We start from the raw sequence: 25,194 nt of genomic DNA, 5'->3' as shown, positions 1-25,194 counted from the left end.
TATGGCAGCTTTAATATGTACTCATGACCTAGACTAATGGCAAAAATAGAAAATGTATCTTATTGTATATTTTAACTAGGCCAGTCTTTTTTCTTATTGATACGGTCTTTTTGAATCTTTCTTTGTTACTGTTTTAAATACCCGTACCAATACATTATTAATATTATGACGTCTGTCCTCTGAACCCGCTCCCGAGTTGTCCAAAACAAACTGCTGAACTGGCCAACAGATATAATTCAGCTGTGAGATGCTGAGGACTGTAATCTTGTCCGTTGTGCTGCTTGCTTCTGCAATGAGGTTGACTAAGACATAAGGTACTACGCAGTGGAAAGAACACAGTTAAGCTGTGTCCTACTGGAGAGACCTGCGTTGGTTATGGGGCAGCCTCCACACCCCCTTTGAATGGAACTGGGGTCACTGGGACAAGTCCTGAGAAGGTAGGCAAGACTAAACACTTGAAAAAACGAATTAGCCTTCACAATTTACTTGTGCAGGACAGTTGGGGCCAGATGTACGACGTTTTTTGCAGTCGCAAAGGGGTTTTAGGACCATTTGCGACCACAAAAAACGTGTGGCCCATGTACCAACCCTATTATGCAAGTTGCTAGTCAATTAGCGACTCCCAAAATAGGGTTAGCGACTCACTATTGGGAAGGGGCGTTCCAAGGGCATCCCTTCCTAATAGCGACTCCAAAATCTATGGACGACTGCAATTGCGGTTGCTCGCAGTTTACCACCCTTCTTAGAAGGGTGGTAAGGCACTCGCAAACGGGCAGGGGTCCCCACTCACAATTTGTCGCATTTTGCGATTCGCAAAATGCTATGGTCGGACATCTGGCCCTCTCTTCTTTGCAGAATATTGCAACTCCACGCTCTGCTGACGAGCGTGGAGTTCGTCCAAAAATCCGATTTTGCCACGTTGCGGAGTTTACCAGCAACCACCTACAATCAGATTTACTATGATTCAGATCAGGGAATCACTTTTGTCCTTTTGATCTTTACCCTTTGGAACACATGCGTTCCAAGCCTTGTTTTTGGTCCCAGTCCAGTACGTGGACCATGTGAGTGGCAGCCGTGTACCCAATTCGGAGGGGGCTGAGGCACACAGGAGCAAGGAGCACGAACTGTGTTCTCGACATTATATATACATAGTCAGGGTTGGAATTGAAAAACCATTCCTCCCAAGCCCAGAAGTTGAAGGTCAGGGTGGGGCAGCGTATAGTGTTTGGAGTCACAAGGGACAGAGTGAAGCAAAAGCTGAGTCTGTCAATTTACACATTTTTGTTCCAAGACCAGTGTTTGTGTACCCACCTTACCCTCTTATCTGCCACTTCCGGGGTCCTAGCGCTGAATCCCTCTCTTGCCCCACCTTTCCCGGCACTTCTGCCCTCTCACCCCTCACACCTGACTCATAACCGAAGAAGCAGAACCTGCCTTATCACCGCTTAAGCCCACAGATATTAAGGAACCAAGCGGTGAGTCACTGGAGAGGAGGGAGGTGTCTGTCCCCCTCATTGCATTTGCAACACCAGGATGCCGACAGAGGTGCTCTGGCAGAGCTGTGCAGATGATTGGCACTGCCTCAGCAAGCGCTGCTGCAGTAGCCACCACTACTCTTCCCATCATATCTCACTCTCACATTTCCACTTCCGGTCCCCAGGAGCCATGGTGCCATTGGTGGCGGGCCCGGAGGATGTTCTCGGAAGGTCTGGCAGCACATGTTTTCGGCACTGCTTGTAAGGGTGTGTTGTGTGTGCTGCAGTGACCAGGAACAAAAAAAGCATGGTGGCTAATGCTGTTTCTGGAGCATTGACAGGTAAAGATGCCTACATGGGACTTTGTTTCAAGAAAATTCTATATTTATTTATACTGGAATTTCTCTGCGAGTGAATCTAATTAGAACACACACCCAATTGTCATTTGACAAAACCAATACATAAATATACAAAGCACAAAACACAGGGATATCTTCTGTTGAAAATACAAAAATATTTATATATATGAATCAAGTTAAAAAGGAGTACATATGAACAATTAATTCAGCAATACATCATGAAAGAGGTGAAGTCAAATGTATCCTACACTTCCCGAAAAAACATCTATTCCCAAAAAATCAATAATGACATGTCTCCTACTAAGAATAATGGTCACTTGAATACAATAAGTATTTCGGAAACAGATGATGGAGTCGACGTTTCAGTCTTAAATGGCGTCAGTCTGTCAGACCATCTTCAGGACAGTAGGTATTGCATATGAGGAAGGACCCTTTTCTAGTCCGACTCAACACGGTCAGTCCTTATCATGGAGATATAAACAACCCTGCTCATATAAATGACGGAGCTGTCACTGATCAACAGATCAAGATCGATCCAAATTAATATTAATGGCGGCAGTTTAAAGATCAATCCAAATTAATAGTGGCAATTATAGGAGGAGATCACTGCTCCTCCAATCGCAATTTCCCAACAGTATCTATTTGGTGAAAAGTTGTATGGAAGCTGGCGTCAGTCCACGGAACAACGAGACGGTTCTGGAGCATGCCATTATTGTGTGGACACCTGGACATGCAACAGAGCGGCCCCCTATGTGATAGTAAGTTAACTAGAAAGCAATTTCTGTGCCATGCAGCAGCATTGTGTAATGCAGCTTGCTGTTAGTTGCTGCTCTTCTTAATCAGCAGCACAATCTGCCAGGCAGTGCCTAATTGCTATTGGTACAATGTGTCACAAAGGTAGTATGGCGCACCTGAGGCTGCTTTCTCTTACTTGACTCCGCTAACACGCGGAATTGGGTGATGTTTTTTGGCAACTCCACGGAGTGAAATCCTGCAAACTCCGCCCACCCCTAGTTGAGGGGGAGTCTCCGCACTTGGGGCATATTCTCGGCAAGGAGAATTCTCATTGTGGAGATTCATACTCAAATGTGGAGGCTCCCCGACAAATGCAGGACCTCCGCCACGAGTGTAGAGGCCCTTTGCAAATCAGGCCCTCAGGTACCGAACGTCGACCCTTTGATCCGTGAAACACGGAGACAAAGAGAGCGAGATGGAGGTAGACAGAGAGAGAGAGAGAGAGAGATAAAATGGGTTGTTCACATTTTGTAACTGCACACCATAAATTGAAGCAGTCTCTCCTCTCAAATGCATTTAAGATATTTTACTTTTATTGTCTTGTGCAATAATTACTTTAACTGTATAATTTGATGCCAGGTAGAGATTGCAGCAGTGTGAGCTAATTTGCTGAAACACTACTGGGCTCTTCTCTACCCTTTTCATTGATGCGATAGTTGCAACGTCGGACACAGGCAGTGCCGTCTTAATGCATGGGCACGCCGGGCAGTTGCACAGGGGCCCCATGCAGGCCAGAATTAAACACTAATTTCCCGTGAAACATTTCTATTCCTGTGAGTGGTTGTGTAGGCAAGTCCATGAAAAGTACGCACTGTGAGTTTACGTGGCCTTGTAAATTTGGACAAGCCCATTGCGCCGTCAGAGCATCAAAAAAGTGACACACCGGGTCATAAATGAGACCCAGAATTGCTCCTTTGTGCTTATTCAACAGTCCTTCCATCTGCATTAAATTTGCAACCCGCTGCACTCAGGGGCAGTCACACAAATCCTTTTGCATCACTCCACAAGTGTTTCTTTAGACTCACGTGAATCTTGCAATTTTTTAAGCCCATTTTACTTACAGACAAAAGCTTTGTGGATCAGTGCCACTGATCTTGGAGTCACTTATTGAACCCATGCTGACATCCTGGCAGCTATATGTGCCTTTGTCTTCCCATGGTGGTTGCAAAGAACAGTGAACACATGGGAGCAGATTTATATCAGACTTGCGCCACTTTTACGCCGCCATGCTGCGCCCCATTTACATCTCCATAGATGCGTCACGGTGTAAAGCTCTGCGCCACATGAAACCTGCGTCAGGTTTCATTTGGGCGTTTCTTCTCAGGGGGGGCGTTCCGTCGCAGTAACGCCCCTGAAAAGTGACTCAGTGAAATCTATGAGATTTCACTGAGTCATTTTCCCAACGCTGATGCGTCAAAACCCTGCGCCTGCTTGAAGCAGGCGTAAGGCTTGACGCACCATGTTAGGGATAGGGTAGGTTGGAACAGTGCTGGAGTTGCGTCGCGCTTGCGACGCAACTTCAGCACTGCGCCAACCTTACGCCGGCAGATGCGTCACGTATCTGCTTATCCTTGCGCCACGATGCACCGCATTGTAAATGCGGCGCATCTGCGGTGGCGCAAAAGCAAACTTGCGTGACGCATCTTCCCTGGCGCATCCATGCTGATCTGCAGGGATGCGCCAGGGAACATAAATTTGCCCCTTCATTGGCTTGTTGCACGGCGCAGTGCATGGCAACCAGAATCTTTTCTGCAGGTCATTGCCTTGGATGTAAATAAGAGATATTGAGATTGCAGGCACATACTTCTGATCAGACCGAAATCTGATTGCATATTTTTTGCCCTGTCAGTTTCAGGACCTTCTGTTCAATGGCATTGAGCAGGGAATGAGAAAGTGAGCCAGCTATCAGCCGCCTCAGTAATCCCCTCTCACCCTCCCAAATGACTCCTTATTCATGCTCATTCCACTTGCTTCTGCAGCTGCCTCAAACTAAAATCCGCCCGAAGACACATCTTAAAGCAAACTAAAGTATTTTGAGATGCAGGTTGCATGTTTATGCCGCTTATTTCTTATAAACTTGAAATCCACAAGCCCTATTTTGCATGGAATGGTTATTTTGCATAGAATGGTTATTTCACAACACATTCTGAAGATCTGTGGCTGTTTTCTAGTTAATGTAAAAACAAGGGGGAGAAAACTCAATAAAAATATACAAAAATCTATATTTTAAAAACGCGTCTCTCTAATTTCAATCCGTAAAATAACTTATTTTCAAGTGCGTAATAAAACTATTCTCACCCAAAAAATGTTAAATGGTGACTAAAAATAAGGCAAGATTGACAAAATACGCACAGAGCTGGAGTAAGTTTCTTCGATGAATAATAAAATCTCACTGAAAAGGATCTGAAGGTTTTCTTCCTGCAGAAGAGGAGAGGAATGGTAGCTTGTCCTAAAAGATGTCTACTTTGATTAATGTGGGTTCTTGTGTAGTATGAGTAATGCTATTCATTTATTTATTTTTTTATTTATGTCCAAAATTTTCTTTCATCTTGCTGTCAACATGTCCCTTTTCAGTCCCTACAGAACATTTTTACATAATAGATTCTGACACCTTATGCACTTCTAATTGATGAGACAATAAGACACTTGTGTGTTTGCTTTCCTTAAATCAAGCATAAAAAGTCTGTTCCATCAGCAGGAGTGATGTTATTCGTTTTTAGGGAGGTGAAGTGACGAGAAGGGATGTTGCTAACAGCCAACTCTTACTTGCCAGCAGTCAGTCTGGCTATTCAGAAATTACTTATTCACTGCATATTTTAATTGCAGGGCTGCCCATGAAGCTCATGTTTCCACACCATATGGTCCTTTATTCCCAATGACATCTTTCCATTTTTTTCGACTGCCCCCTTGTTAGCAGATGGTCTTTTAATGTGCTAAGAGCAGCAAACCTGATGGTTCATGATGAAGGGCCAGGTTTTCAAGATCACCTAGGACTGACTTACTTGCCCCGGGGCACAGTGGGTATTTGTGCCCGCTTTCTGTGTGCCCGGACACTTCAAAATTACAAAAGAGGCCACAGATGCTTGTGTTCCCACCTTTGTACTACCCATTGGGTGGGGCCACGTTTGACACCTACATAATTTCTGTGGGGTATACCCTCATCTCAATGAAGGTGTGTCCCCATGCAAATGAGGGAACTATTTCACCCTGGTGTAACAGTGATGCTGTCTCAGTGTTTCAGGCAGCCACAGCACGTGCAGGTAAGAGTGGTGGGGCCATGTTGGGGGGGGGGTATTCGACAGACGACGAGGGGAAATTAAATAAATAAATAATGTTTCCTCATTGTCGTATGTCAAAATCTCCCCCCACCGCTCTTACCTGCACAGGCTGTGGTTGGTTTCAGGCACCTTTGCAACACAAAGTAGGCAAAGATTGTGTGGACCTGCATTGGAATTCTATAGTATAGGGATAATAACTACACACTTGAGGCCCTGAGGGATATCAAAACTGGAAAGACATAAAGTAGACTCTTGATGATTGGAAATAGAGGAGAGAGCCTAACATAATGTGTCTTTCTAAAGAGCACTTTCACCCCAAGGGCTTCTTGACACTGAATAACAGAAGTTTATTGTTACTCAATAGCACTTACTTCATCCACATCGGAAGAAAGAAAATCTGAGTACACTCTCCGGGATTCACTATTGTGATCATGAGGTCAAACACTGATTTCTGGAGTGAATTCACCAGTCCACTGAGCCACCAGACCTATGGTAGTCATGTTGGCTTTGCTGATATCTTAAGATAGTCTCTTAAGAGAATTTTAGAAGGAGGTCAGCATATTGCTGGTGTCAGATACAGAGACTGATGCTAACTCACCGAATGAGGTTTGACAATAATAATCCCATATATGAAGCATCCTTGACAGGGTTGGGTGCAGACAGACTGGAAAATTAGGTTACTGTCAAAACTCCAAATGGGGAGGTCCATAAATGAAAAATAAATACTGGAAAGGACAGGACAGTATTCAATAAGCTTTGTCGGCCGAACTAGGCCTGACATATTGGCATGCCAGTACCTTTATTAGCATTACAGTTCATGCAGGAAACTCCTCTCATGGACTGTAGTGAGTTCTACAATTTGCAGGAGCTGAACAGACACCATAGCATGACCTTAGCTGGTGCTCTAATGATCTTTACCAGGGGGAAACCCCTTAGTCTGGCCAGAACTAAAAGAGTGAGGGAGTGACATTATACAGCATCAGCCATGAACTTTGACTGGTGAAGATTATGATGTAAATGGGGCCTATGTTCAACATCTGGAGAATCAATAACCAGTGGCCTCTGGCCTAGTCCTGGGGGCTCAGAAACACAAAATGTTAATGCCTCAAGTCCACCTTGTCAACAGTCGAGTGATAAAAAGGCCCCTTGGCCTTGCAGCTCTTGTATGTTTCTTGTGTTACCCACCTTGTCCTTAGGGAAGCCGACTACTAAACCCACACAACCTGCCTCTAGGGCCAGGGCCAAGAAGTGCACCCACAGGAGCCGGCTACACCAGTTAAAGTGATTGCTGTCTGTCCCAGCTCTCTCACCCTTTGCGCTGGCAAACCAGAAGCCAGGTTTTCAGCTTCCTGCGGAAAATGATCTCAGTAGAAGAGTGACATAGGTTCTCTGGGAGACCGTTCCTGAATTTGGATGCTAAATAGGCAAAGAAAAACCATCTGTTCTGGCCCACTGAATGTAGTGAATGGTTAGCAGATTAGCCACCGAGGATCTGAGTGATTTGATAGGACTACATCGCTAGATGAGGTTTTGAAGCTAAAGGGCCCCTTGTTGGCCAGTGCTCTGAAGATAACGTCCAAGATTTTCTTATAGGTCTTTTGTAGACAGGAAGCAAATGAAGAGCTCTGAGGTGAGAAGTGACCAACCAGTAAGTTAATAATGAGTCTAGTCACAACATTTTGAATAACCTGTAGGAGGAATGTAAGGTGTTTTGGGAGTACTAGGTAGAGAGGGTTCCTTTAGCCAAGTCTCGCAGGGAGGAGGATATGAACTACTGCCTTACAAGAAGAAGAGGGGAGACTACTCAAACGTTTCTGAAGGGATTTGAGTACAGAGAGATGCAGGTGGTTGAAATCGTCAAAATTTGGGACGTCAAAGAACGATCTTAGTTTAATTTACTTTTTTAACATGGTGAACGATACATTAAGAGGAAAAAATAGGGAAAAGCACATGCACATCAGCACAACCCAGGAGTCAAGTGGCATTTTAGCAGATTGAAATCATCTCCATGAATATGCACATGCTGCAGCCTGTTAAAGAGACATTTTAAAAGGTAAGTATAAATCAAGGCTCATTAATATAATGAATGAATGGTAGATTTGTAAAGCACAACAGCTGTTCTAGACTAGGGCATCCCAGAGCAAAAACCACAGAAAAGTGGCAGGAGCTAGCAAAAAAGAGTTTAAAAGCAAGGGTTTCAGCTTCCTGCAGAACATGAGCTGATAGGAGGAGTGAGAATGGGCCCCTTCTTGGCTAGCACTCTGAAGAGAATGACCAGGATTTGAATAGAATTCTTTTGTGGATTGAAAGCCAAAGATTTGCTATGAGGTGGGAAGAGACTGACTGATGCTAAGGTAAGTTAAGAATGAGTCTAGCTGCAGTTTCTTCAATAAGTTTGTAGTATCTTGTGTGATTTCACTGTGCATATTAATGTTATTTAATATGGTATGTTTCCCTTTAATACTGTAATTGTTATAGTATTCTAGAAAATGTGATCACCTAGCAACTGTGTGATTCAATCTTATCTTGTTGGAGCTGTTGGTAGAGTTGTTCCTCCTGACTCTACAGTCCATGTAGCCAATACATAACGGGCTTAAAACTGTTCCTGTGTACCTGGTTACTACAAAGTTGTAGGCAGAGTCTAAGGTAGTTTGTGGAAATTAACTATAAAGCACAACTCCTAGTCAAGTCTTGATCTTGATTGACTTGCATCCCTAGATTTCTCACTCTTTTGGCCGGAGCATGTGGTTGACTATGTTTGACCGACCATCAGGCCAAGGACCAGATAAAATTAGATTTATCGAATATCAGGATTTCAGTTTCTCTGAATAGTATTTCAGGCAGCTGTTTCACACCCATGCTGCGATAGATGAATGGCAAGATTAAAACATTTCTTGAGTGGAGGTGATGTTTTCAGCAATAGACAATTAGCTGTGCCTATTTGGTGTAAGATATCAGCATGTAGATAATCATGGGTTGTGCCTAATCTATATGGTCAATGAGTTGAAGAAATGCAGGGTCACGTTGAGCATTGGTAGCTCTTAGTTGTCTAAACACACAATGGGTCAAATTCACAAACATTTTGCTATTCTGGTTGTGTTCCTCGCTTGCTCCTGAATTTCAAGAGTACTCCTAGCTTACTTCCATCTTACTTCTAGGCCCAATTCACAAAGGAGATCTCAACACCCCAGATTGATGCTAATGCCTAGGTGTAAATCTTCTCCAAGATGCAATTCACTAATATCTGGGTAGAAATTATTAATAAAATATACTTTCCCACATTACTACTGGGAGAACATAAATAAAGCCCACTTCTTTTGCTCTGACCTCTAACAATTGTGTTAAGAGAAGTTGTGTACCAAGCTATCACCTACATTTGTGCTGTGTCATTGTGCATGTGGCGTTTGCCACATTTAATGTATTATAATGGGCCTTTGAGTGTTTAACGAGCATTTTGTTTTAAATTCACTAAAATATTTCGTATGTATAAGTTTTTATTTGTGTGCTTCCAATTGTGTTTACATTTTTATATTGTGATTTGACTAGATGTCTACAATGTTGAGAGTTACATGACTATGTCTACTTCTTAAAAATATTTGTATAATATGATTTGATAGATGTATGCAATATTTCCGTAATATGGCTTTTAAAATATATTTTGTAATGTTTGTGTAATGTAATGTTTATGGATTAATGCCAAATTGAGATTTTATGTAACTATTTTTAAACATTATTTTTTTATTTCATGTATTTTAGACCTTATTTACATTTGCGCAATGTGGTTTAACAGTGTATGAAATGTCTAAGGTGATATGACGCCTTTTTCTTATATATATTTATTTTTAGACATCGCCTGCAGACAGTTTTAGCTGTTTGTTGGTAGGCCTATTGTTTCCAATACATAACATACTTAGAGTGAGCCTTGAATTAGCCTCTTGAAAATTATTAGATGGCTTTGTTCTGTATCTCTGTTGTCTTCTCTTGATTCATTGGGTTCTTCCATGTTCTTGTGCCTGTTCTGCCCTGGAGCATTTCAGTTTCACAATGTTCTGTTTGGATGAGTTACATCCTTCCACTGCACACTTGAGGAGATTTTTTATATTTTGCCGTAAGCAGTTCTTTTGAATACATTGTTTCCTCTCTCCACTGCTTGTTCCTCTTCCACTTACCCACCCCCTGTACTCTCGTATCCCTTCATCATTACTTTGTGTCCCACACCCCTTTAAAAATATTTGTAATTTTTTTAGAAGTGCCCAGCAGCATCAAACTGCTAAAAGTCCACTTTTTTTTTGCGCTGAAACACACATGCTTTTACCTGTTTTATTTTTTCATTTAAATTTACCGTTCTCACATGAATGTTCACCATGTTAAAACAGTAAATTAAAAATGGCTGCCATGCTTCACTGGTCATGCATACACATTGTTGGAAATGGCCCTTTTTGCAGGGTTATCCCCAAACTTTTTGCCTCTTACTCCTATTTTGTCCTGACCTGTTTGTGTTGTTTTTAGGACTCTGGGCACTTTACCATTGCTAATCAGTGCTAAAGTGCATATGCTCTCTGTGTAAATTGTGTTATGGATTGGTGTTTCCATGAATGGATATTTGATTTACCTGTTAGTCCCTAGTAAAGTGCAGTGAGTGTGCCAGGGCCTGTAAATCAAATGCCACTAGTGGGCCTGCAGCACTGATTGTGCCACCCACGTGAGTAGCCCTGAAAAGGTAACTCAGACCTGCCATTGAAGGAGTCTGCACGCAGTTTGTAACTGCCATGTCGACTTGGCCAGTGCACATACGTGCCAGTCCCTAACCTTCCTTTCTCTTACATGGCAGGCACCCCTAAGGTAGGCCCAAGGTACCCCTGTGGGCAGGGTGCAGTGTATGTGAAAGGTAGGACATACCCTGGTGTGTGTGGCATGACCTGATAGTGAATTACAGCCAATTTCGTTTTTCACTATTGCAAGGGTACCTGTTCCCCATAGGACAAAATGGGGAGTTTTTTTATAACATCTTATAAACATAATTGGCCCGGGGAATTAGGTACGGAAATAAAGTTTAGTATGCCTGAACTCAAAATCTAAAGATGCATCTTTTAGTGAAAGTGATATTTCCATTCTGTGTTTGAAAACACCACTTTTAGAAAGCAGGTATTTTCTTGCTCAGTCATCCCATGTGCCTCTCCTGGAATGTGGATTGCCTGTCTGGGTTTTGGATGACAGAAGGCTGGGGAGCAGGAGTGGCTCCAGAAAGTCTAGGTGGGTCATGAAAGGGCTGAATAGACCTAGGCTGCACTTGCGGAAGGGGGAGGAGATTTCCTTGCACCTCAAAGGGCCTGGTCTGCCTCTGACAATGTAGTCTAATCCTCCTGCCAGAAAGTCACATCAGAAAAGGCAGAACTGGTTCTGGCTAAGCACAGACTCTCCCTGCCTAAGAGATCAAAGGATTTTGGGATATAAATAGTGGGGCCCAGACTCCTGAACTTTAGAACTCTTTTGGATCAAGAAGACTGCCAAGAAGAAGACCTGAAGAAGCTGTGAGGAGGAACTACCACTTTGCTGTGTGCTTTGCTGTGTTGGCCTGCAGTGGCTGCTTCTGTCTTGGGCAGTAAAAGGACTGGACTGAACTTTCTACAATCTACTTTTGTGAGTGTCTCCAAGGGCTTGAGGTAGAGCTTGCCCCCTGTTCAAGAAGTCTCAGGAACAGCAATGACTTCAAATTCTTCGGCCCTCAGCACTGGGGATTGTGTGTTTTGTGGTGCAACAGAAGAAAAGCAACCCGATGATGTCTATGACGCTGCTGCCGACCCCGCGTCCTAGAAGGACCGTAGAGGGCACCTCCGCAACGCCGCGACCCTGGTCTCACCTACGATGCCTGCTGAGGCCGCCACCGAGCCGCTGCTTGCACCGCAACCTGTGGGCACCGCACTCCGCACCGCCTCGCTGCACGACAACACCTTGGCACCACAGAGGGCACCGCCACAATGCTGCACCACAACCTTGGTCTCACCGACGATGCTTGCTGACACCATCACTGAGCAGCTGCTTGCGCCGTGACCTGTGGGCACCGCACTCCGCACCGCCTCGCTTCACGATGACGCCTTGGTATCCCGACGCCGCCGCTCCATGCCGAAATCGATGCCCCTGCTTGCACCGTGGATCGAGGGCACCGTTCGTAAAGTTACACTATGTATAGCCCTCATGCCGCACAGCAGCCTTGGCCTACCGACGTTGGCGCCATCGACTCCACTTCGTCAGCGGACGACAGTGCTTCCACAACGACAACGCCGCTGCTTGCACCATGACCTGTCAGCACCGTGACGAGCACCGCCTTCATCTCGCACCGCGACCCTGGTCTCACTGATGCCACCATCTGACGCACCGTGACCTGAAGGCACCGCACGCCGCACCGCTGCACTTTGCACCACAGCACACGACGCCTGCCGACGCCAGCGCTCCTGACTCCAACAGAGAGGAGATCGACCTGCAACTGTGACTGCGAGGGCCCTGACAACTCCTGCGCCGACCTCCAGAACCGACGCCTGCAGACGCCGTGTTTTCGGAAGCTCAACGAGAGGTGTCAACGCCATGCATTTCTAAAAGGTACTGTTTGCGGGTCTTCCCGACACCGTAGCTGGCCCGCGACGCCGCTGTCAGGCAGAACTGTTTGGATTTGTTTGCTCACGACGCCTTTAAGGCAAACAAGCTGCATTTTTAAAAATATTACATTATTTAAAAGCAATCACAGACAAGGTGGTCTACTGATCCCAGCAGGCCACCATCCCTGTGATTTTAGCGATTCCTAATGGGTCGCAAATTGCGACCTGCCTTGTTAATATTAATGAGGTAGGTCAATTTGCGACCAATCAGAAATTGCTAAATGAAACTCTGTGAGTTTCATACATTCAAATAGCGATTACCTAATTCTGATTCGTAACTCTTTGTGAATCATGCAATTGGGACTATACTATAGGACAAGCATAGTTGGAAGTCTCTGCCTGCACCGTAGAGAATTGCAACTCGAAGTGAAGTAGTACTTCTGGAGCTCCCCTTCACATTCTCAAAAGGCCTTTGTGAATCAGCCCAAATGTTGCATTGAAAGGAATATCAACACAAGGTACAATTACTTTCTGGACTAGGGCTGCTAGAGTCATTGTGATGCTAAAAATGTTCTTGCGCCGACATCTGAGCAATCCAGAACTGATATTTTTTTCGATGCCATCAAAACACAGAAAAATGCCTCGCATCCAGTGTTTGATGTCACTTTCAAAGCAAGGATGCAGCTGAGTGTTGTATGCTAATTCTAAAATTCTGGTAGGGGCCTTTCTTTTCTACTTGTATAATTAATTTGGTGTCGTGTAGGGAGAGAATGAGTGCTTGCCTACCAAATAATGTTAAATCCCCTTTGATTGAGGAAGGAACATTGTGTCTATTTGTGTAGTATGGTGCTCTATTTTATTAGAAGTGGTTCTCACGTGTGGTTTGAGTAATGTTTTCCCCACTATAGAGAGGCAACACGTTCTCTATTGTGAATGATCTGTCCGCTATGCTTTACTTCATACAGAAGAGTGACATTGCAGGAAAACTGCCTGCTCACTCAAGAAGGTAATTACTTACATAAGTGTAAATTACTAGTATCGGGTATGATTTTAAACTAAGGAAAAACACATGTTGCAAGTTGGGGTGTGTGAAATTCGAAAAATTTGCTTTGGTGTAATTCCGCAAATTTTTTGCAAAATTAATGAGACGTACACCAAATTTAGGAGTGAAATGCCCCCTTGCATCAATTTTTTGCACGAGTACGCATTTAAACAAAGCATTGCAAACAAACAGCCGCTCATAATCTGTTACTCGAGTATGTTGTGCTGTAAATGTTTGCCACAAATGGCGCGTAATTAAGCAAAGTGGCAAAATGGCGTAATTTTGTGAATATCACGTAGCAACCATATTGCCGCAAATTATCTCAGCATAATTTAAATTTCGCCCAGTCCCAGGTTTATATGTGTAATCATGCAATTTAGGAAAATAGCTATAAGAGTAAAGTATTTAGGGGCATATTATCAAGGACGGCGTTAAAAGTACCGCCGCTTTAGCGGCAGGAAACTGCCGCAAAAGCGTCGATAATGGGCTTGATAATATGCCGCAGAGAATTTCAATAGAAGCCCAGGTTCATACCAGAACATTAATTACATAAAACTTTCTGCAAGACTAGCATTCTAATATTGCAGGGGGCGAGGCACAAAAGCATGTTTGAGTATGGAAAGCAGTTCTGCAGGGATACCCTTTCACATACTCTTACATACTATTACGAAATGGCCCAAAACATTCAAATCCCTGTTAGTAAAAGCGAAAAGCGGGGACGGTCCTTTGGGAGTACATATAGTAGGACTCCTGTTCTACTCTGTCACATACTGTTATTTGCTTTGTAATTTGGCCCCAAAATATCTAAAATTGGAATGAAATGGCAATATTCAATATTCATGTACAAATAGAAAGGACTGTGCCTTTTAGAGCCACTCTATAGCCACAGAATTATTCCGTTTGTGATTATACAATACATTTTATTTATAGCGGGCTTTATGTTGTTTTGCAGATCAATAGTAGTAAAATAAATTTACTTTCTTAAATAATTACTTTTGCATATCGGTTGTTAAATATTGTTACTGCCATGGAAGTTGATGTCACTGGATTGAATCGTCCTTGCTATTTGTCTGAAACATTTCCTGTGATTCATGGTTTTATATTCCATTACTACCAGTGTCTGCTCAGGTCCCTGTGGACTTTATTTAAAAAAAAATAGTTCCAGTTTTACACACTGTGATAGCTGAATAATCATTACTGTAGGCCAGGACTTTATCTGTGCAATGATACTTTTTAAAGAACTCAGTTTTAATGAACTGCATGTTCACCAATGTAATCCTTTTAGGAAGCAAAATGCTCAGATGTCTCCACCAAGATCTGGTGTCATCTGTTTTTCATCTTGTTACCATAGACAATAATCTTTTGTTTCTGAGAGTCTAGCCATTGTGGAGCTTGGGAAAACACCTTCAGGCAACGCATGTCCACAGCGCCGGCTCCTTTATTTCTGAGGCATGTGTAAAACACAATGCACAGCAGAGATTAAAAAACTCAGATCAACGCAGTTTAGGTCAAGCAGTGGCCTCAGCAAAGTGAAGAATGACTTCACTCTATTTCATGTGATTGGAAGAACACTTAATTAAAACATTCAAAAATGGCCCCTTACCAGATCAGCTTTTCAGCACTGACATAAGAAGGATGATAAAAAGGAGGGCACGTGCAGGGGGTCATTCAGCTGTAAGTATGTGTTTTTTGTGGGGTCCTGCCCTCGTGCTACAATTTATTTATTTATAGATTTTAATGACCAGGCAGCTAACGTGGGTAATTTAACTAGGTGCCTCCAGATGTTGATCTTCGTCCAGTGGCGGCTGCTCAGGATGAAAAGTGGTGAGGCAACACGGGGGAAATACAAAAATACAAAACCCAGACAAAAACATACATTAAAAAATTTAAAATAGTGCTTACCTGCCCCTGTGACAGTTGCCTTGCCTCTCTCCCAATCCTCAACTTCCACAGGCTGCTGCACACTGCGCAGGCTACCACATGCCAATCTCGGCACTGTTCTCATTTGGGGAATACTATTACCCAGCATGAGAGAAGCTCTGGGATTGGTCTGAGCAGCCTGGTTTGCCATTCAGACAGGGCCTGGGTGCCTGTGTGTTCTCCACCCGGCTGTGCAACCCAGCTCACGTTGGAGAAATGCTAAGTGCGCATGTCGGCCAAATCGACAAGTGCACTCACAGTGCCCATGTTAGAACTGGGGGTCTAGAGCTGTCAGAGGTAGGTACCTTTTTCCAAGTAGAGACCCTTGCCTCTAGTAACGGTTAGGGTGATACTCACTTTAGATAACCCCATCTCACCCCCTTGGTAGCTTGGCACGAGCAGACAGGCTTATCCCAAAGGCAATGTGTAAAGTATTTGTACTCAAACACACATAATACAGTGATAACACCACGAATGGACAGCACACCAGTTTAGAAAAATAAAGTATCTTTATCTAAACTCAACAAGACCAAAACAATAAAAATCCAACATACATGTAGTAAAATAGCGCTCAAATTCAATTATTTCCAAAATAAAGCTTGTAGAAAACAAATAGCTCCACCTGGGGATATTATGACGTTGTGACAGCAATAAATCCAAAGTACGGCACCAACCGCAAGATACGCAGCCTTGGGCATGGAGTCACATGGAACCCCAAACAAATAGTACCTTGGAAAAAGAAATCTATAACAATGCACGACATCGTGGAGGAAGTCGAGGCTGGCTCCCCGGCTGCCATAGGGGAGGCGAAGGCGTTGTGTCCGCGAGGAGGTGATGTGTCGAATCCAGGACGGTGAGGCGATGCGAAGTCGGTCAGTTTGTGGAGTCACCCTCTGCATTTGTCGGCACCACAATAACAGGATGTAGGGACTGGCGATGATGGAGTCAGTGCAAGCGCTGGCGTTGTGAATGCCGATAACTGCAGGCGCCGCCAGGCGTCAGAACTGCGGTGCAAGCCGAGCGGTGCGTCATGCACTTCACAAGCGGTGCGCCTGGCTTAGGTGCAGGTCACAGCATCACCGCGGCGTCACTTATGGCATCGGAGATTGCTTTTCTTGCTTCTCTTAGGTTTCTTCCAGCTCCCAACAGCAGGAACAACCTTCAGAGGCCCAAAACTGGAACAGGCACCTCCAGGCAGGTCAGAACTCTCAGCAATAGAGTTACGGGGAGCTGGTTGTGAAGTCTTTGTGTCCCTGAGACTTCAGAATAGGAGGCCAGCACACACAAGCCCTTGGATTCTTCTTCAAACAGGTTTCTCAGCAAAGTTACAGTCTTTGTCCTTTCCTTGGCAGAAGCAGCAACTGCAGGCCAACCACACACAACACCCCGCAAAAGGGGCAGTACTCCTCCTCACAGCTCCCCAGATCTTCTCATTGGCAAAGGTTCCTCTTGAGTCCAGAAGTGACCTATAGTTCTGGGGTTTAATGTTCACTACTTATACCCAATTTTGGCTTTGTTCTTTTTTGTGCAAGGGTCTCTGAGTCCAGTCCAAACCAGTCCTGTCCTCACTGGTGCAGTATGACCTCAGGGAGTGATGATAGCATTGTGCAAGGCAGACAGGCCCTATTCAGGTGCAAGGAAAACTCATCCAACTACTCTAAATGCAGCCAAGGTCAAATCAGCTCTACTCTGAGTCATTTAGGAAGGGCCAGGCACACCTAAACCCCCCCAGTGGCTGTCTACAGTGAATGCACATGCCCAGCCCCTGTCACTCCAAAACCAGACAGTCAATCCACAACCAGGCAGAGGCACCCAGAATGGTTAAACAAGAAACTGCCTACTTTCTAAAAGTGGCATTTTCAAACACACAATTTAAAAGCATCTTTACTAAAAGATATGTTATTAAATTCTGAATTCAGAGAGCCTACACTTTATTTGACTATCTTGTCCCAATGGGAGTTATACTTGTAGGATTTTACACAAAGTATCTCCCAGGCTATCCTATGGAACAGATAGCCTTTTAATAGTGAAATATGAAATTGGAAGTATTTCACTATCAGGACAGGTCACACATACTTGTCCTGCCTTTCACATACACTGCACCCTGCCCATGGCGGTACCTTGGGCCTACCTAAGTTGTGTCTTACATGTAAGAAAAGGGAAGGTTAGGGCCGGTCAAGTGGGTGCACTTGCCAGGTTGACATGGCAGCTCAAAACTACATGCAGACACTGCAATAGCAGGTCTAGGATTCCTTTTCAGGGCTACTCATGTGGGGAACACAATTAAGGCTGCAGGCACACTAGTACCATTTGATTTACAGGCCCAGGCACACTCAGTGCACTTTACTAGGCACTTACCAGTAAATCAAATATGCCAATCAGGGAGAACCAATTGCAATAACAATTTACACTGGGATCTCTTGCACTTTGACACTGATCAGCAGTTGCAAAGTGCCAAAGCATCATAGCCAGCAAAAACGAAATACAGCACAGCATCAAAAATACAGGCAGTAGAGGTAAAAAGTCTGGGGAAACCCCACCAAAGATGCCAAGTCTAACAGCCCACCACTCCTCCTCCCTGCTGCAGCTGCTGTCAAAGGCTGGCCCTGCCCTGTCCTAGGACTCAGCTTGCCGGCAGCCTGCCGGTCAGATGAGAAATAAAATCATACTAAAATAGTTTTATTATCATTTTATTTTTCATGTGGTTGAATCTGCTGGCAGTCAGCAGTGGGGTGACGCTCCTCCGCCATAACGAAGGAGCTGCCCCCTGCCATTGCATTTCCTCTTTCCCTACAGGACATACTTATAAACTTTAAAACAGGTTCTCCTCCTATGAAGGGCATCAGTCCAATATGGTGGCCTTGGCCCCGCAGGCACCTCTGACATGGTTACTACACAAAGAAAGTTCAAAGCAGGAGGGTCCCAGGGAAATTTTAGAGACCACAAAGGATTTAATCCCCAACAATTAATCGAAAAACAGTACGAAATCCTTGGGGGTATTCAAATATTTTTAGAGAGTGTGGCTAGCCACTACTGAAAAAGTGATAAGCCAAAACAAAAACAACATAGAACCAATGACTATAACCCACAAAACTACCTGTGGGCACTTCCCTTTTTAGGACGAAATCCCTCACTCACCAGAGGTGACATGCTTCATCATATGGGATTCTCCTCTCAGAGGAAAAATCTAGTTCCTCTGAGGGCTACAACCCCCTCTCTGAGAGGGAGGAGCTCAGGGATGTTTTGAGTATTAGAGAGGATATTCTAAATCCACATATGAAGAGAGAACTATGTGAGTGAGGGTGCAGTGCAAAGAAAAAGATAATGTGAGGATGGTGAGATTAAAACTAGCTAGGGAGCGTAAAATAGTATTATTTATTCAAATACACCCACTGCCAGGAAAAAACACAGTGCACCAGCGGTATGGATTTAAACCGCAATGGTGAGGTGAAAAACAATGGTCAACATGTTTCAGCCATGAACCTAAAGTTAGGTAAGACTTTCGTCAAGACCTAAGATGCTACTGCGTGACATGTGAAAGTGATACAACACAAAAGGATAGAAAGACAGATACTTTTCGATTGTTCCATAGGGAAGAATTACCCGCAACTGCTGGGTAAGCAACCCCACCTCAACCTGGCAACAGCTCAGGAAAAGGGCACCGCTCTCTCCGTCGGTATGCCGACTCCAATTGAGCCTGTGACCGGACATGGTTCCTGCACATGCAACCTAAAAACAGCCCAAAGTACAGTTCACAGGACACGTTCCAATTGTCTAGCAACATGGTTTTGTGCGGGTCTCACCTCAGCATTCTCTAGTGTGGTTTAGATGACACATGAGATCTAGCCACTGACAGAAGCAACTACAAAGAGTCTAGGCCAATATCACAGAAAAAACATAAAAGTAAGGTTCTCCGCCTGAGCTTACCTTTAGGTTTTTTTCAGTTCACGAATATTGCCAGAAGTAAACCTGGAAGGCTGCTCCGGTGAAGGTTTTCGGGCGTACCACTCTGAATGTCATGTGACATCTTTCGCGGTCTTCCATTCCTTCTGTGCGGAAATTTATATAGCATAGTTTTCAGAAAAGGGGGTATGCAGCCCGTTTTGCAAAAGCACGATTTTTATTCCAGGAAGAATTTTTTTTACCTCCAAAGAAATCCCTCCCCTACACCACCACCAAATGTTGGGGTGTCCGTTATCCTTCCCCTCCTGGACGGGGAGTTTTCCATCCCTTGACTGGAGACTTCTCAAATAATGGTCAGGGTGGCCAGGGGTCAGACTGGAGACTGTGAATGCCCACAAACGTACATATTTGTGGAATTCACAAGCTTATAAGTCAAACCACGCCTACTGATGTCAACTTCCCTCCCCTACATTTCCTCACGCGTGTGGTGGAGAAATCCCATGTAATAAACCCATTTATATCAGCCAGGAATGTTTCTTTTAATAGATCCCTCAGTTTGTTTGGCTTATCTAGAAGGCACTGAATGTAAACTCAATGCAAAAATGCTACAACAACATTTGAAAAAATGAACCGGCACAGGGTTGTACAAACATCCCTGATCAGCAAGGGTTACACGCAATATGAAACAAACATCTACATGAAATAGGTAGTTAGTTTTATTTCTTGCTGTTCATCTCACTGTAGCAAAAGCTCTAATGCTTTTTATTTCTGATATTTTTCTGATATTGAATCCTTGCAAACCCAGTGTTTGGATGTGGAAATGTATTGTGTCGCTCAATCTTGTCATTTTATCAGTAGGTAAATGGGTACAGTAAGAAACAAAGCCTTCTAGGTATTACAGAAGCAGGAAAACAAGATCATAGGAATAATGCCAAACACATTTGAAAAGATGAGACACATTTATCAGAAATGTGTATTCAGCACCGAGTTCAGCTGCCAAATTCCAAATAACCTGCCAAGGTGTATTAGGATACATTCAAGCAGACCTTGTAAAAGGGAACACCTTTAGTTGATGTAATTTTAAGTACAATGCATTCCAACTATTCCTTAAAAACAAAGCTTTAAGATTTCAGAGGTGTTGCAACAGTTTCGCCCACATGATGTTTAATTTTCTTAATGCAGTACAAAAGAGAGTTAAATGCTAGTTGATTTAAAATGTTAACCATTGATCACAACTTTGAAACCAGAAAAATATAACACAATGCAAAGACGTCTCTATGATTTTGTTCGATTTCTTCAACTTGTATAGTTTACAGACTGTTATTTAATGTATGCTGTGCCTCCAAAAAACAAATGCATTATTTTTCCTCTCTCCACATTCTTTTAGAAACGGAATGCTTGCAAAGGCGGAGTCCTGCTCTTTCTGATCCCAGCAGCAAGGCAAGAACATGGATCTGGGATATTCTGCCACGCCCGTCAACACCACGGCCGGGCTGCAAGATGGCTGTAACTTCTCATCATGTGCCAATACCACTGAGGAACCAATGGACCCAACCATCTCGCCCAGGCTCAGCTCGATCCTTATCCCCCTTATCTACGTCCTGGTGTGTGCCATTGGACTCAGTGGGAACACCCTGGTCATTTACGTAGTCCTTCGCTACGCCAAGATGAAGACTGTTACCAACATATATATTTTAAACTTAGCCGTGGCAGATGTACTCTTCATGTTGGGGCTCCCCTTTCTTGCCACACAAAATGCCATCTCTTACTGGCCCTTCGGCTCCTTTTTGTGCAGGCTCGTCATGACCATCGATGGCATCAATCAGTTCACCAGCATCTTTTGCCTGACGGTGATGAGCATTGACCGCTATTTGGCAGTAGTGCATCCCATTAAATCTACCAAGTGGCGCCGTCCCAGGGTCGCCAAGCTCATCAGTGCCACCGTTTGGACTTTTTCCTTCCTGGTCGTGCTTCCTGTGATCATATTTGCAGATGTGCAAGATGACTTCCACACCTGCAACATCAATTGGCCTGATCCAGTCAACATTTGGTCTGCAGCCTTTATCATTTATACATCAGTCGTGGGCTTCTTCGGGCCTTTACTGGTCATCTGTCTTTGCTACTTACTTATTGTCTTCAAGGTGAAGTCCTCAGGCCTTCGAGTGGGCTCCACAAGGCGTCGCAGATCGGAGAGGAAGGTCACCAGGATGGTGGTCATTATCGTTGCTGTGTTTGTGTTCTGCTGGCTTCCTTTCTACATCCTAAACATAGTCAACTTGTCCTTTATTTTGCCTGAAGAGCCAGTTGGGGTTTACTTCTTTGTGGTGGTGCTCTCTTATGCCAACAGCTGTGCCAATCCTATCCTCTATGGGTTTTTGTCTGACAATTTCAGGCAGAGTTTTCAGAAGGTACTGTGCCTCCGGAAAGGCAACGGCATCAAGGATATAGACCTCAACGATCACCGACATGAAAAAAGCAGCCACCTGCAGGAGACAATGCTGGTCCCAAGGAATTCAGAAATCAATGGAGACATGCAAACAAGCATGGTCTGACCCGCCGTACCGTAGAAACCTTGTTGAGCATTGTATATGGGCAACGGTGCAGAGTGCCACAGCAACAGAGGGAAATGTCCTTCATACATTGGAATTTGCAATGATTACTTGAAGGAAAGACAGTACACCTTTACAGCATCAGTCTCTCCTGGCTGGTATTTAACTGATCACTTATTGTGGAACTCTGGCTAAATAACTCCTGTTTTATCTGCACATAATACATGTTTTTTTTTAACTGAATACGTTTAGAGTGCATTTAAGCTATGTCTTTAGGATTTCAATTTGACTTATGAGTTCAGGCCCACTGCATGTTCATATGGTCCAGCTCAGCTTGCTAAGTCCTACCTTCCCTTCAACCTGAGTTCCAAAAATCTGTGCCCCCCTCAGGTATAACCTGGGAGTATCAAAGTCCCAGAAATGATAATATCTGACACATGAATTGCAAATCCGCTGTTGCTACCGAAAAAGCCTTGATTACACTTGTCAGATTTCAACCATGTTGGAAAAGCTTGGCCAGGGCTGCCATCCAAGGTCACAGTGAGGTCAGGACTACACTTATGTAAAACCTCAGTGTACTGAATAAAGCAAAACTGTTTAGCCAATCAACGGCTAGTGTGGTGTGGGCTCTCTAATGAATGACAGGCCAAATAGTCCAATGGGGTTCTTGAACAGGAATCCGCTACACGCTAAATCTACTTTGTTTATGGAACATGCATTAAAGTGGAAATCTTGGATCGTGAGCAATGGAACAGAATGAGGAATAATAAATGGTATGGAAAATCGAGAAGACACACAGCTCGGTCGTGTGTGAATGACTGTAAAAAAGAAGAAAAACTTCAGCTTTACCTCATTACGTGTTCTCCCTTTTCACTGGAAAAAATCCCCACCGAATTCCGCTGCCAAATCCGAGTTTCTTTGCTCTTTAATATTATGCACTGCTCCTCTTGCTCGCTGTTGCACATCCAATGACATGATGTAACCATAGTGACATATCTTGACATGTCATGAGAATATAGTTTAGACACTTTAAATTGCGGCGTGAGGATGGTCTGTGTGTTAGTAAAGTGGCCTTGTATGTTCCATAAAATCATTTGCATTAAAAACAGAATGTAAACAGACACCATGTGTGGCTCAAAGTTCACCGGCCAGTGCCAATGTACAGACTCCCTTGTATAGACTCACTCAAGAGACATCATTCAATGTGTAATGAATGTATATTCTATTTATTGTTTTTCAGAAGTGTGGTTGAATATTTTCGGAAAGGCAAATAAAGTGTGTTTCTTATTTTACAGTGTCTCACCGACAGCCTATGTTTACATTCTGTTTCATAATTTCCAGCACTTGCTTCACCTCCCAACAGAGAGCAATTTGACAGGACTCATGGAAAGAGGTATTAGGATGCATACTCAAGTTTGACCCTTTTTGTGTCTCATTTTGCCAATGTGACTTATGTCATCCTTTTAGGTCTTGAAATTACATTCTGTGCACAATGTGTGCCGATGGTTGAAGGTAATTTGCAACAGCATTCATTTTTGAAGACTAGGAATTATTTTTCACCATCATCCTTTGACATAAGGCAAGAGAAAGAAAGGAATAAAAGCAAGAGGGGGTAAAGGAAGATAGGAAAACAGTGACAAATGGAGAAAGAAGGGTGAGAAAAACCTGCAAGAGTGAGAAAAGAGGAGGTGTAGGTTGATGGAGGAAAGAAAAATGATGGCAACTGTGGCATTCAGAACCCCGGTGGGCTCCTAAGGAAAAAATTGGGACCATGCCTATATATTTTTAAGACATTAAGCTCTGCCTTTATCTTCTAATATTTAGGGGCAGATTTACGAGGACTGGTGCATCCCTGCATATCATCAGGGATGCGCCAGGTAAGATGCGTCACGCAAGTTTACCCTTGCGCCACCACAATGCGGCGCATCGTGGCGCAAGGATAAACAGATGCGTGACGCATCTGATGGCGTAAGGGCGGCGCATTGCTGGAGTCGTGTCGCAAGCGCGATGCAGTTCCAGCAATGCTCAGGGGCTGCCCATACCTCACATGCTGTGTCACGCCTTATGCTTGCTTCAAGCAGGCGCAGGGTTTGGACGCTGCGGCGTCGGAAAAATGACTCAGTGAAATCTTGTAGATTTCACGGCGTCACTTTTCCGAGGCTTTTTCTGACCGAACGCCCACCCTGCATACATTAAACCTGACGCAGGTTTAATGTGGCGCAGGGTTTTACAACGTGATGCATCCCCCTAGATGCGTCACGTTGTAAATAAGGCGCAACATGGTGCATGGTTTATGCCACCGCTGCGTCACAGAAGTGACGCAACGGCGGCGTAAATGTGTCGCAAGGGGCTTGTAAATCTGCCCCCAAGTGTTGACATGGTCTGCTACTCTCCTTCATGAAAGAAGTTAAAGTTGTGATCCATTCTGGTTTCTCAGACCCAGGTACGTTTAACTCTATGGCTTCGTCATTATGAATGATATAGATCAATGCTTGCAAGCAATCCACTATGGTTTGAAGATAAAAGCCGCTTTGACTAAAAATGAGTTGCTCCTTATGGTAAAGTCCTCCTAGCTGCTCAACAGGTTTAAAACCTATGAGTCATTTTAAGGCCCTGGTTGGCTTTGGAACACCAGGATTGCTGCAGGCCCGTGCACACGTCAACGTAACAAAGCAGAGCAAGTACTCCTTCTTTCAAAGCTCAAGACTTTGGAATACCAATAATCATGGGTGGTAAAAATATACTTTTTCAGTGCTTGAAATTGAAAAAAAACATGCCACTGCTCACTAAGCCATTGCAACTGAGTCTGACATCAAGTCACATTGCCAAGTTGTCATCTCTCATTAAGTGCAAGCCATTCCTGGTCAAACCTTTTTCAAGCATGCAGATAGTTCACAACTCTAGAGTCTGAGTCTTGTTAAAGAGGATCATGTTTATTAAGTGCTCAGATACCTGTATCTTACAGGTGGCAAGCAGAGCCATTTCATTTAATTGGTTTATTTATTTATGCAATCACATGTTGCTTAAATACATTTAAGGCTGTATACAATGCTTCTCCAACCAGTGGCTCCTGCTACCTATAAGAAGCTTTCCTGTGTGCAGTCCAGCTTAATAAATCAGAAGCTTTCGCTTGGATCAATTAATATAGGTCTACCAAAATCGAAAAGAGTGTATTTGAGACAAAAAAGTTGTGTATTTTCATAACACTGATGTTAGGCAAAAAAAATCACTGAATTTCCACAATATATATATAAATCTGTCATTGATTTGGGGAGACATT

The 25,194-nt window shown here is 43.8% G+C and overlaps 1 protein-coding gene across 2 annotated transcripts in view; it reads left to right on the top strand.

Annotated features, from left to right (window-relative positions):
- SSTR5 (somatostatin receptor 5) overlaps nucleotides 1–23,182 on the top strand; it is a 156,306-nt gene extending 133,124 nt beyond the window's left edge. Inside the window, exon 2 of one of the 2 annotated variants that reach the window (XM_085630224.1) lies at nucleotides 20,753–23,182. In XM_085630224.1, coding sequence (XP_085486350.1) covers nucleotides 20,814–21,917 — 1,104 coding nt within the window. In that variant the 5' untranslated portion in view covers nucleotides 20,753–20,813 and the 3' untranslated portion in view covers nucleotides 21,918–23,182. The remainder of the gene's footprint in view (nucleotides 1–20,752) is intronic. The other variant, XM_085630225.1, reaches the window with a different exon arrangement.
- The last annotated feature ends 2,012 nt before the right edge of the window (nucleotides 23,183–25,194 follow it).

This window comes from Triturus cristatus, chromosome 10 (genome assembly GCF_964204655.1).
Source record: "Triturus cristatus chromosome 10, aTriCri1.1, whole genome shotgun sequence".
Classification (NCBI taxonomy): domain Eukaryota; kingdom Metazoa; phylum Chordata; class Amphibia; order Caudata; family Salamandridae; genus Triturus; species Triturus cristatus.
The sequence above is the reverse complement of the archived record's forward strand: the minus strand, read 5'-3'. Positions and strand labels throughout refer to the sequence as shown.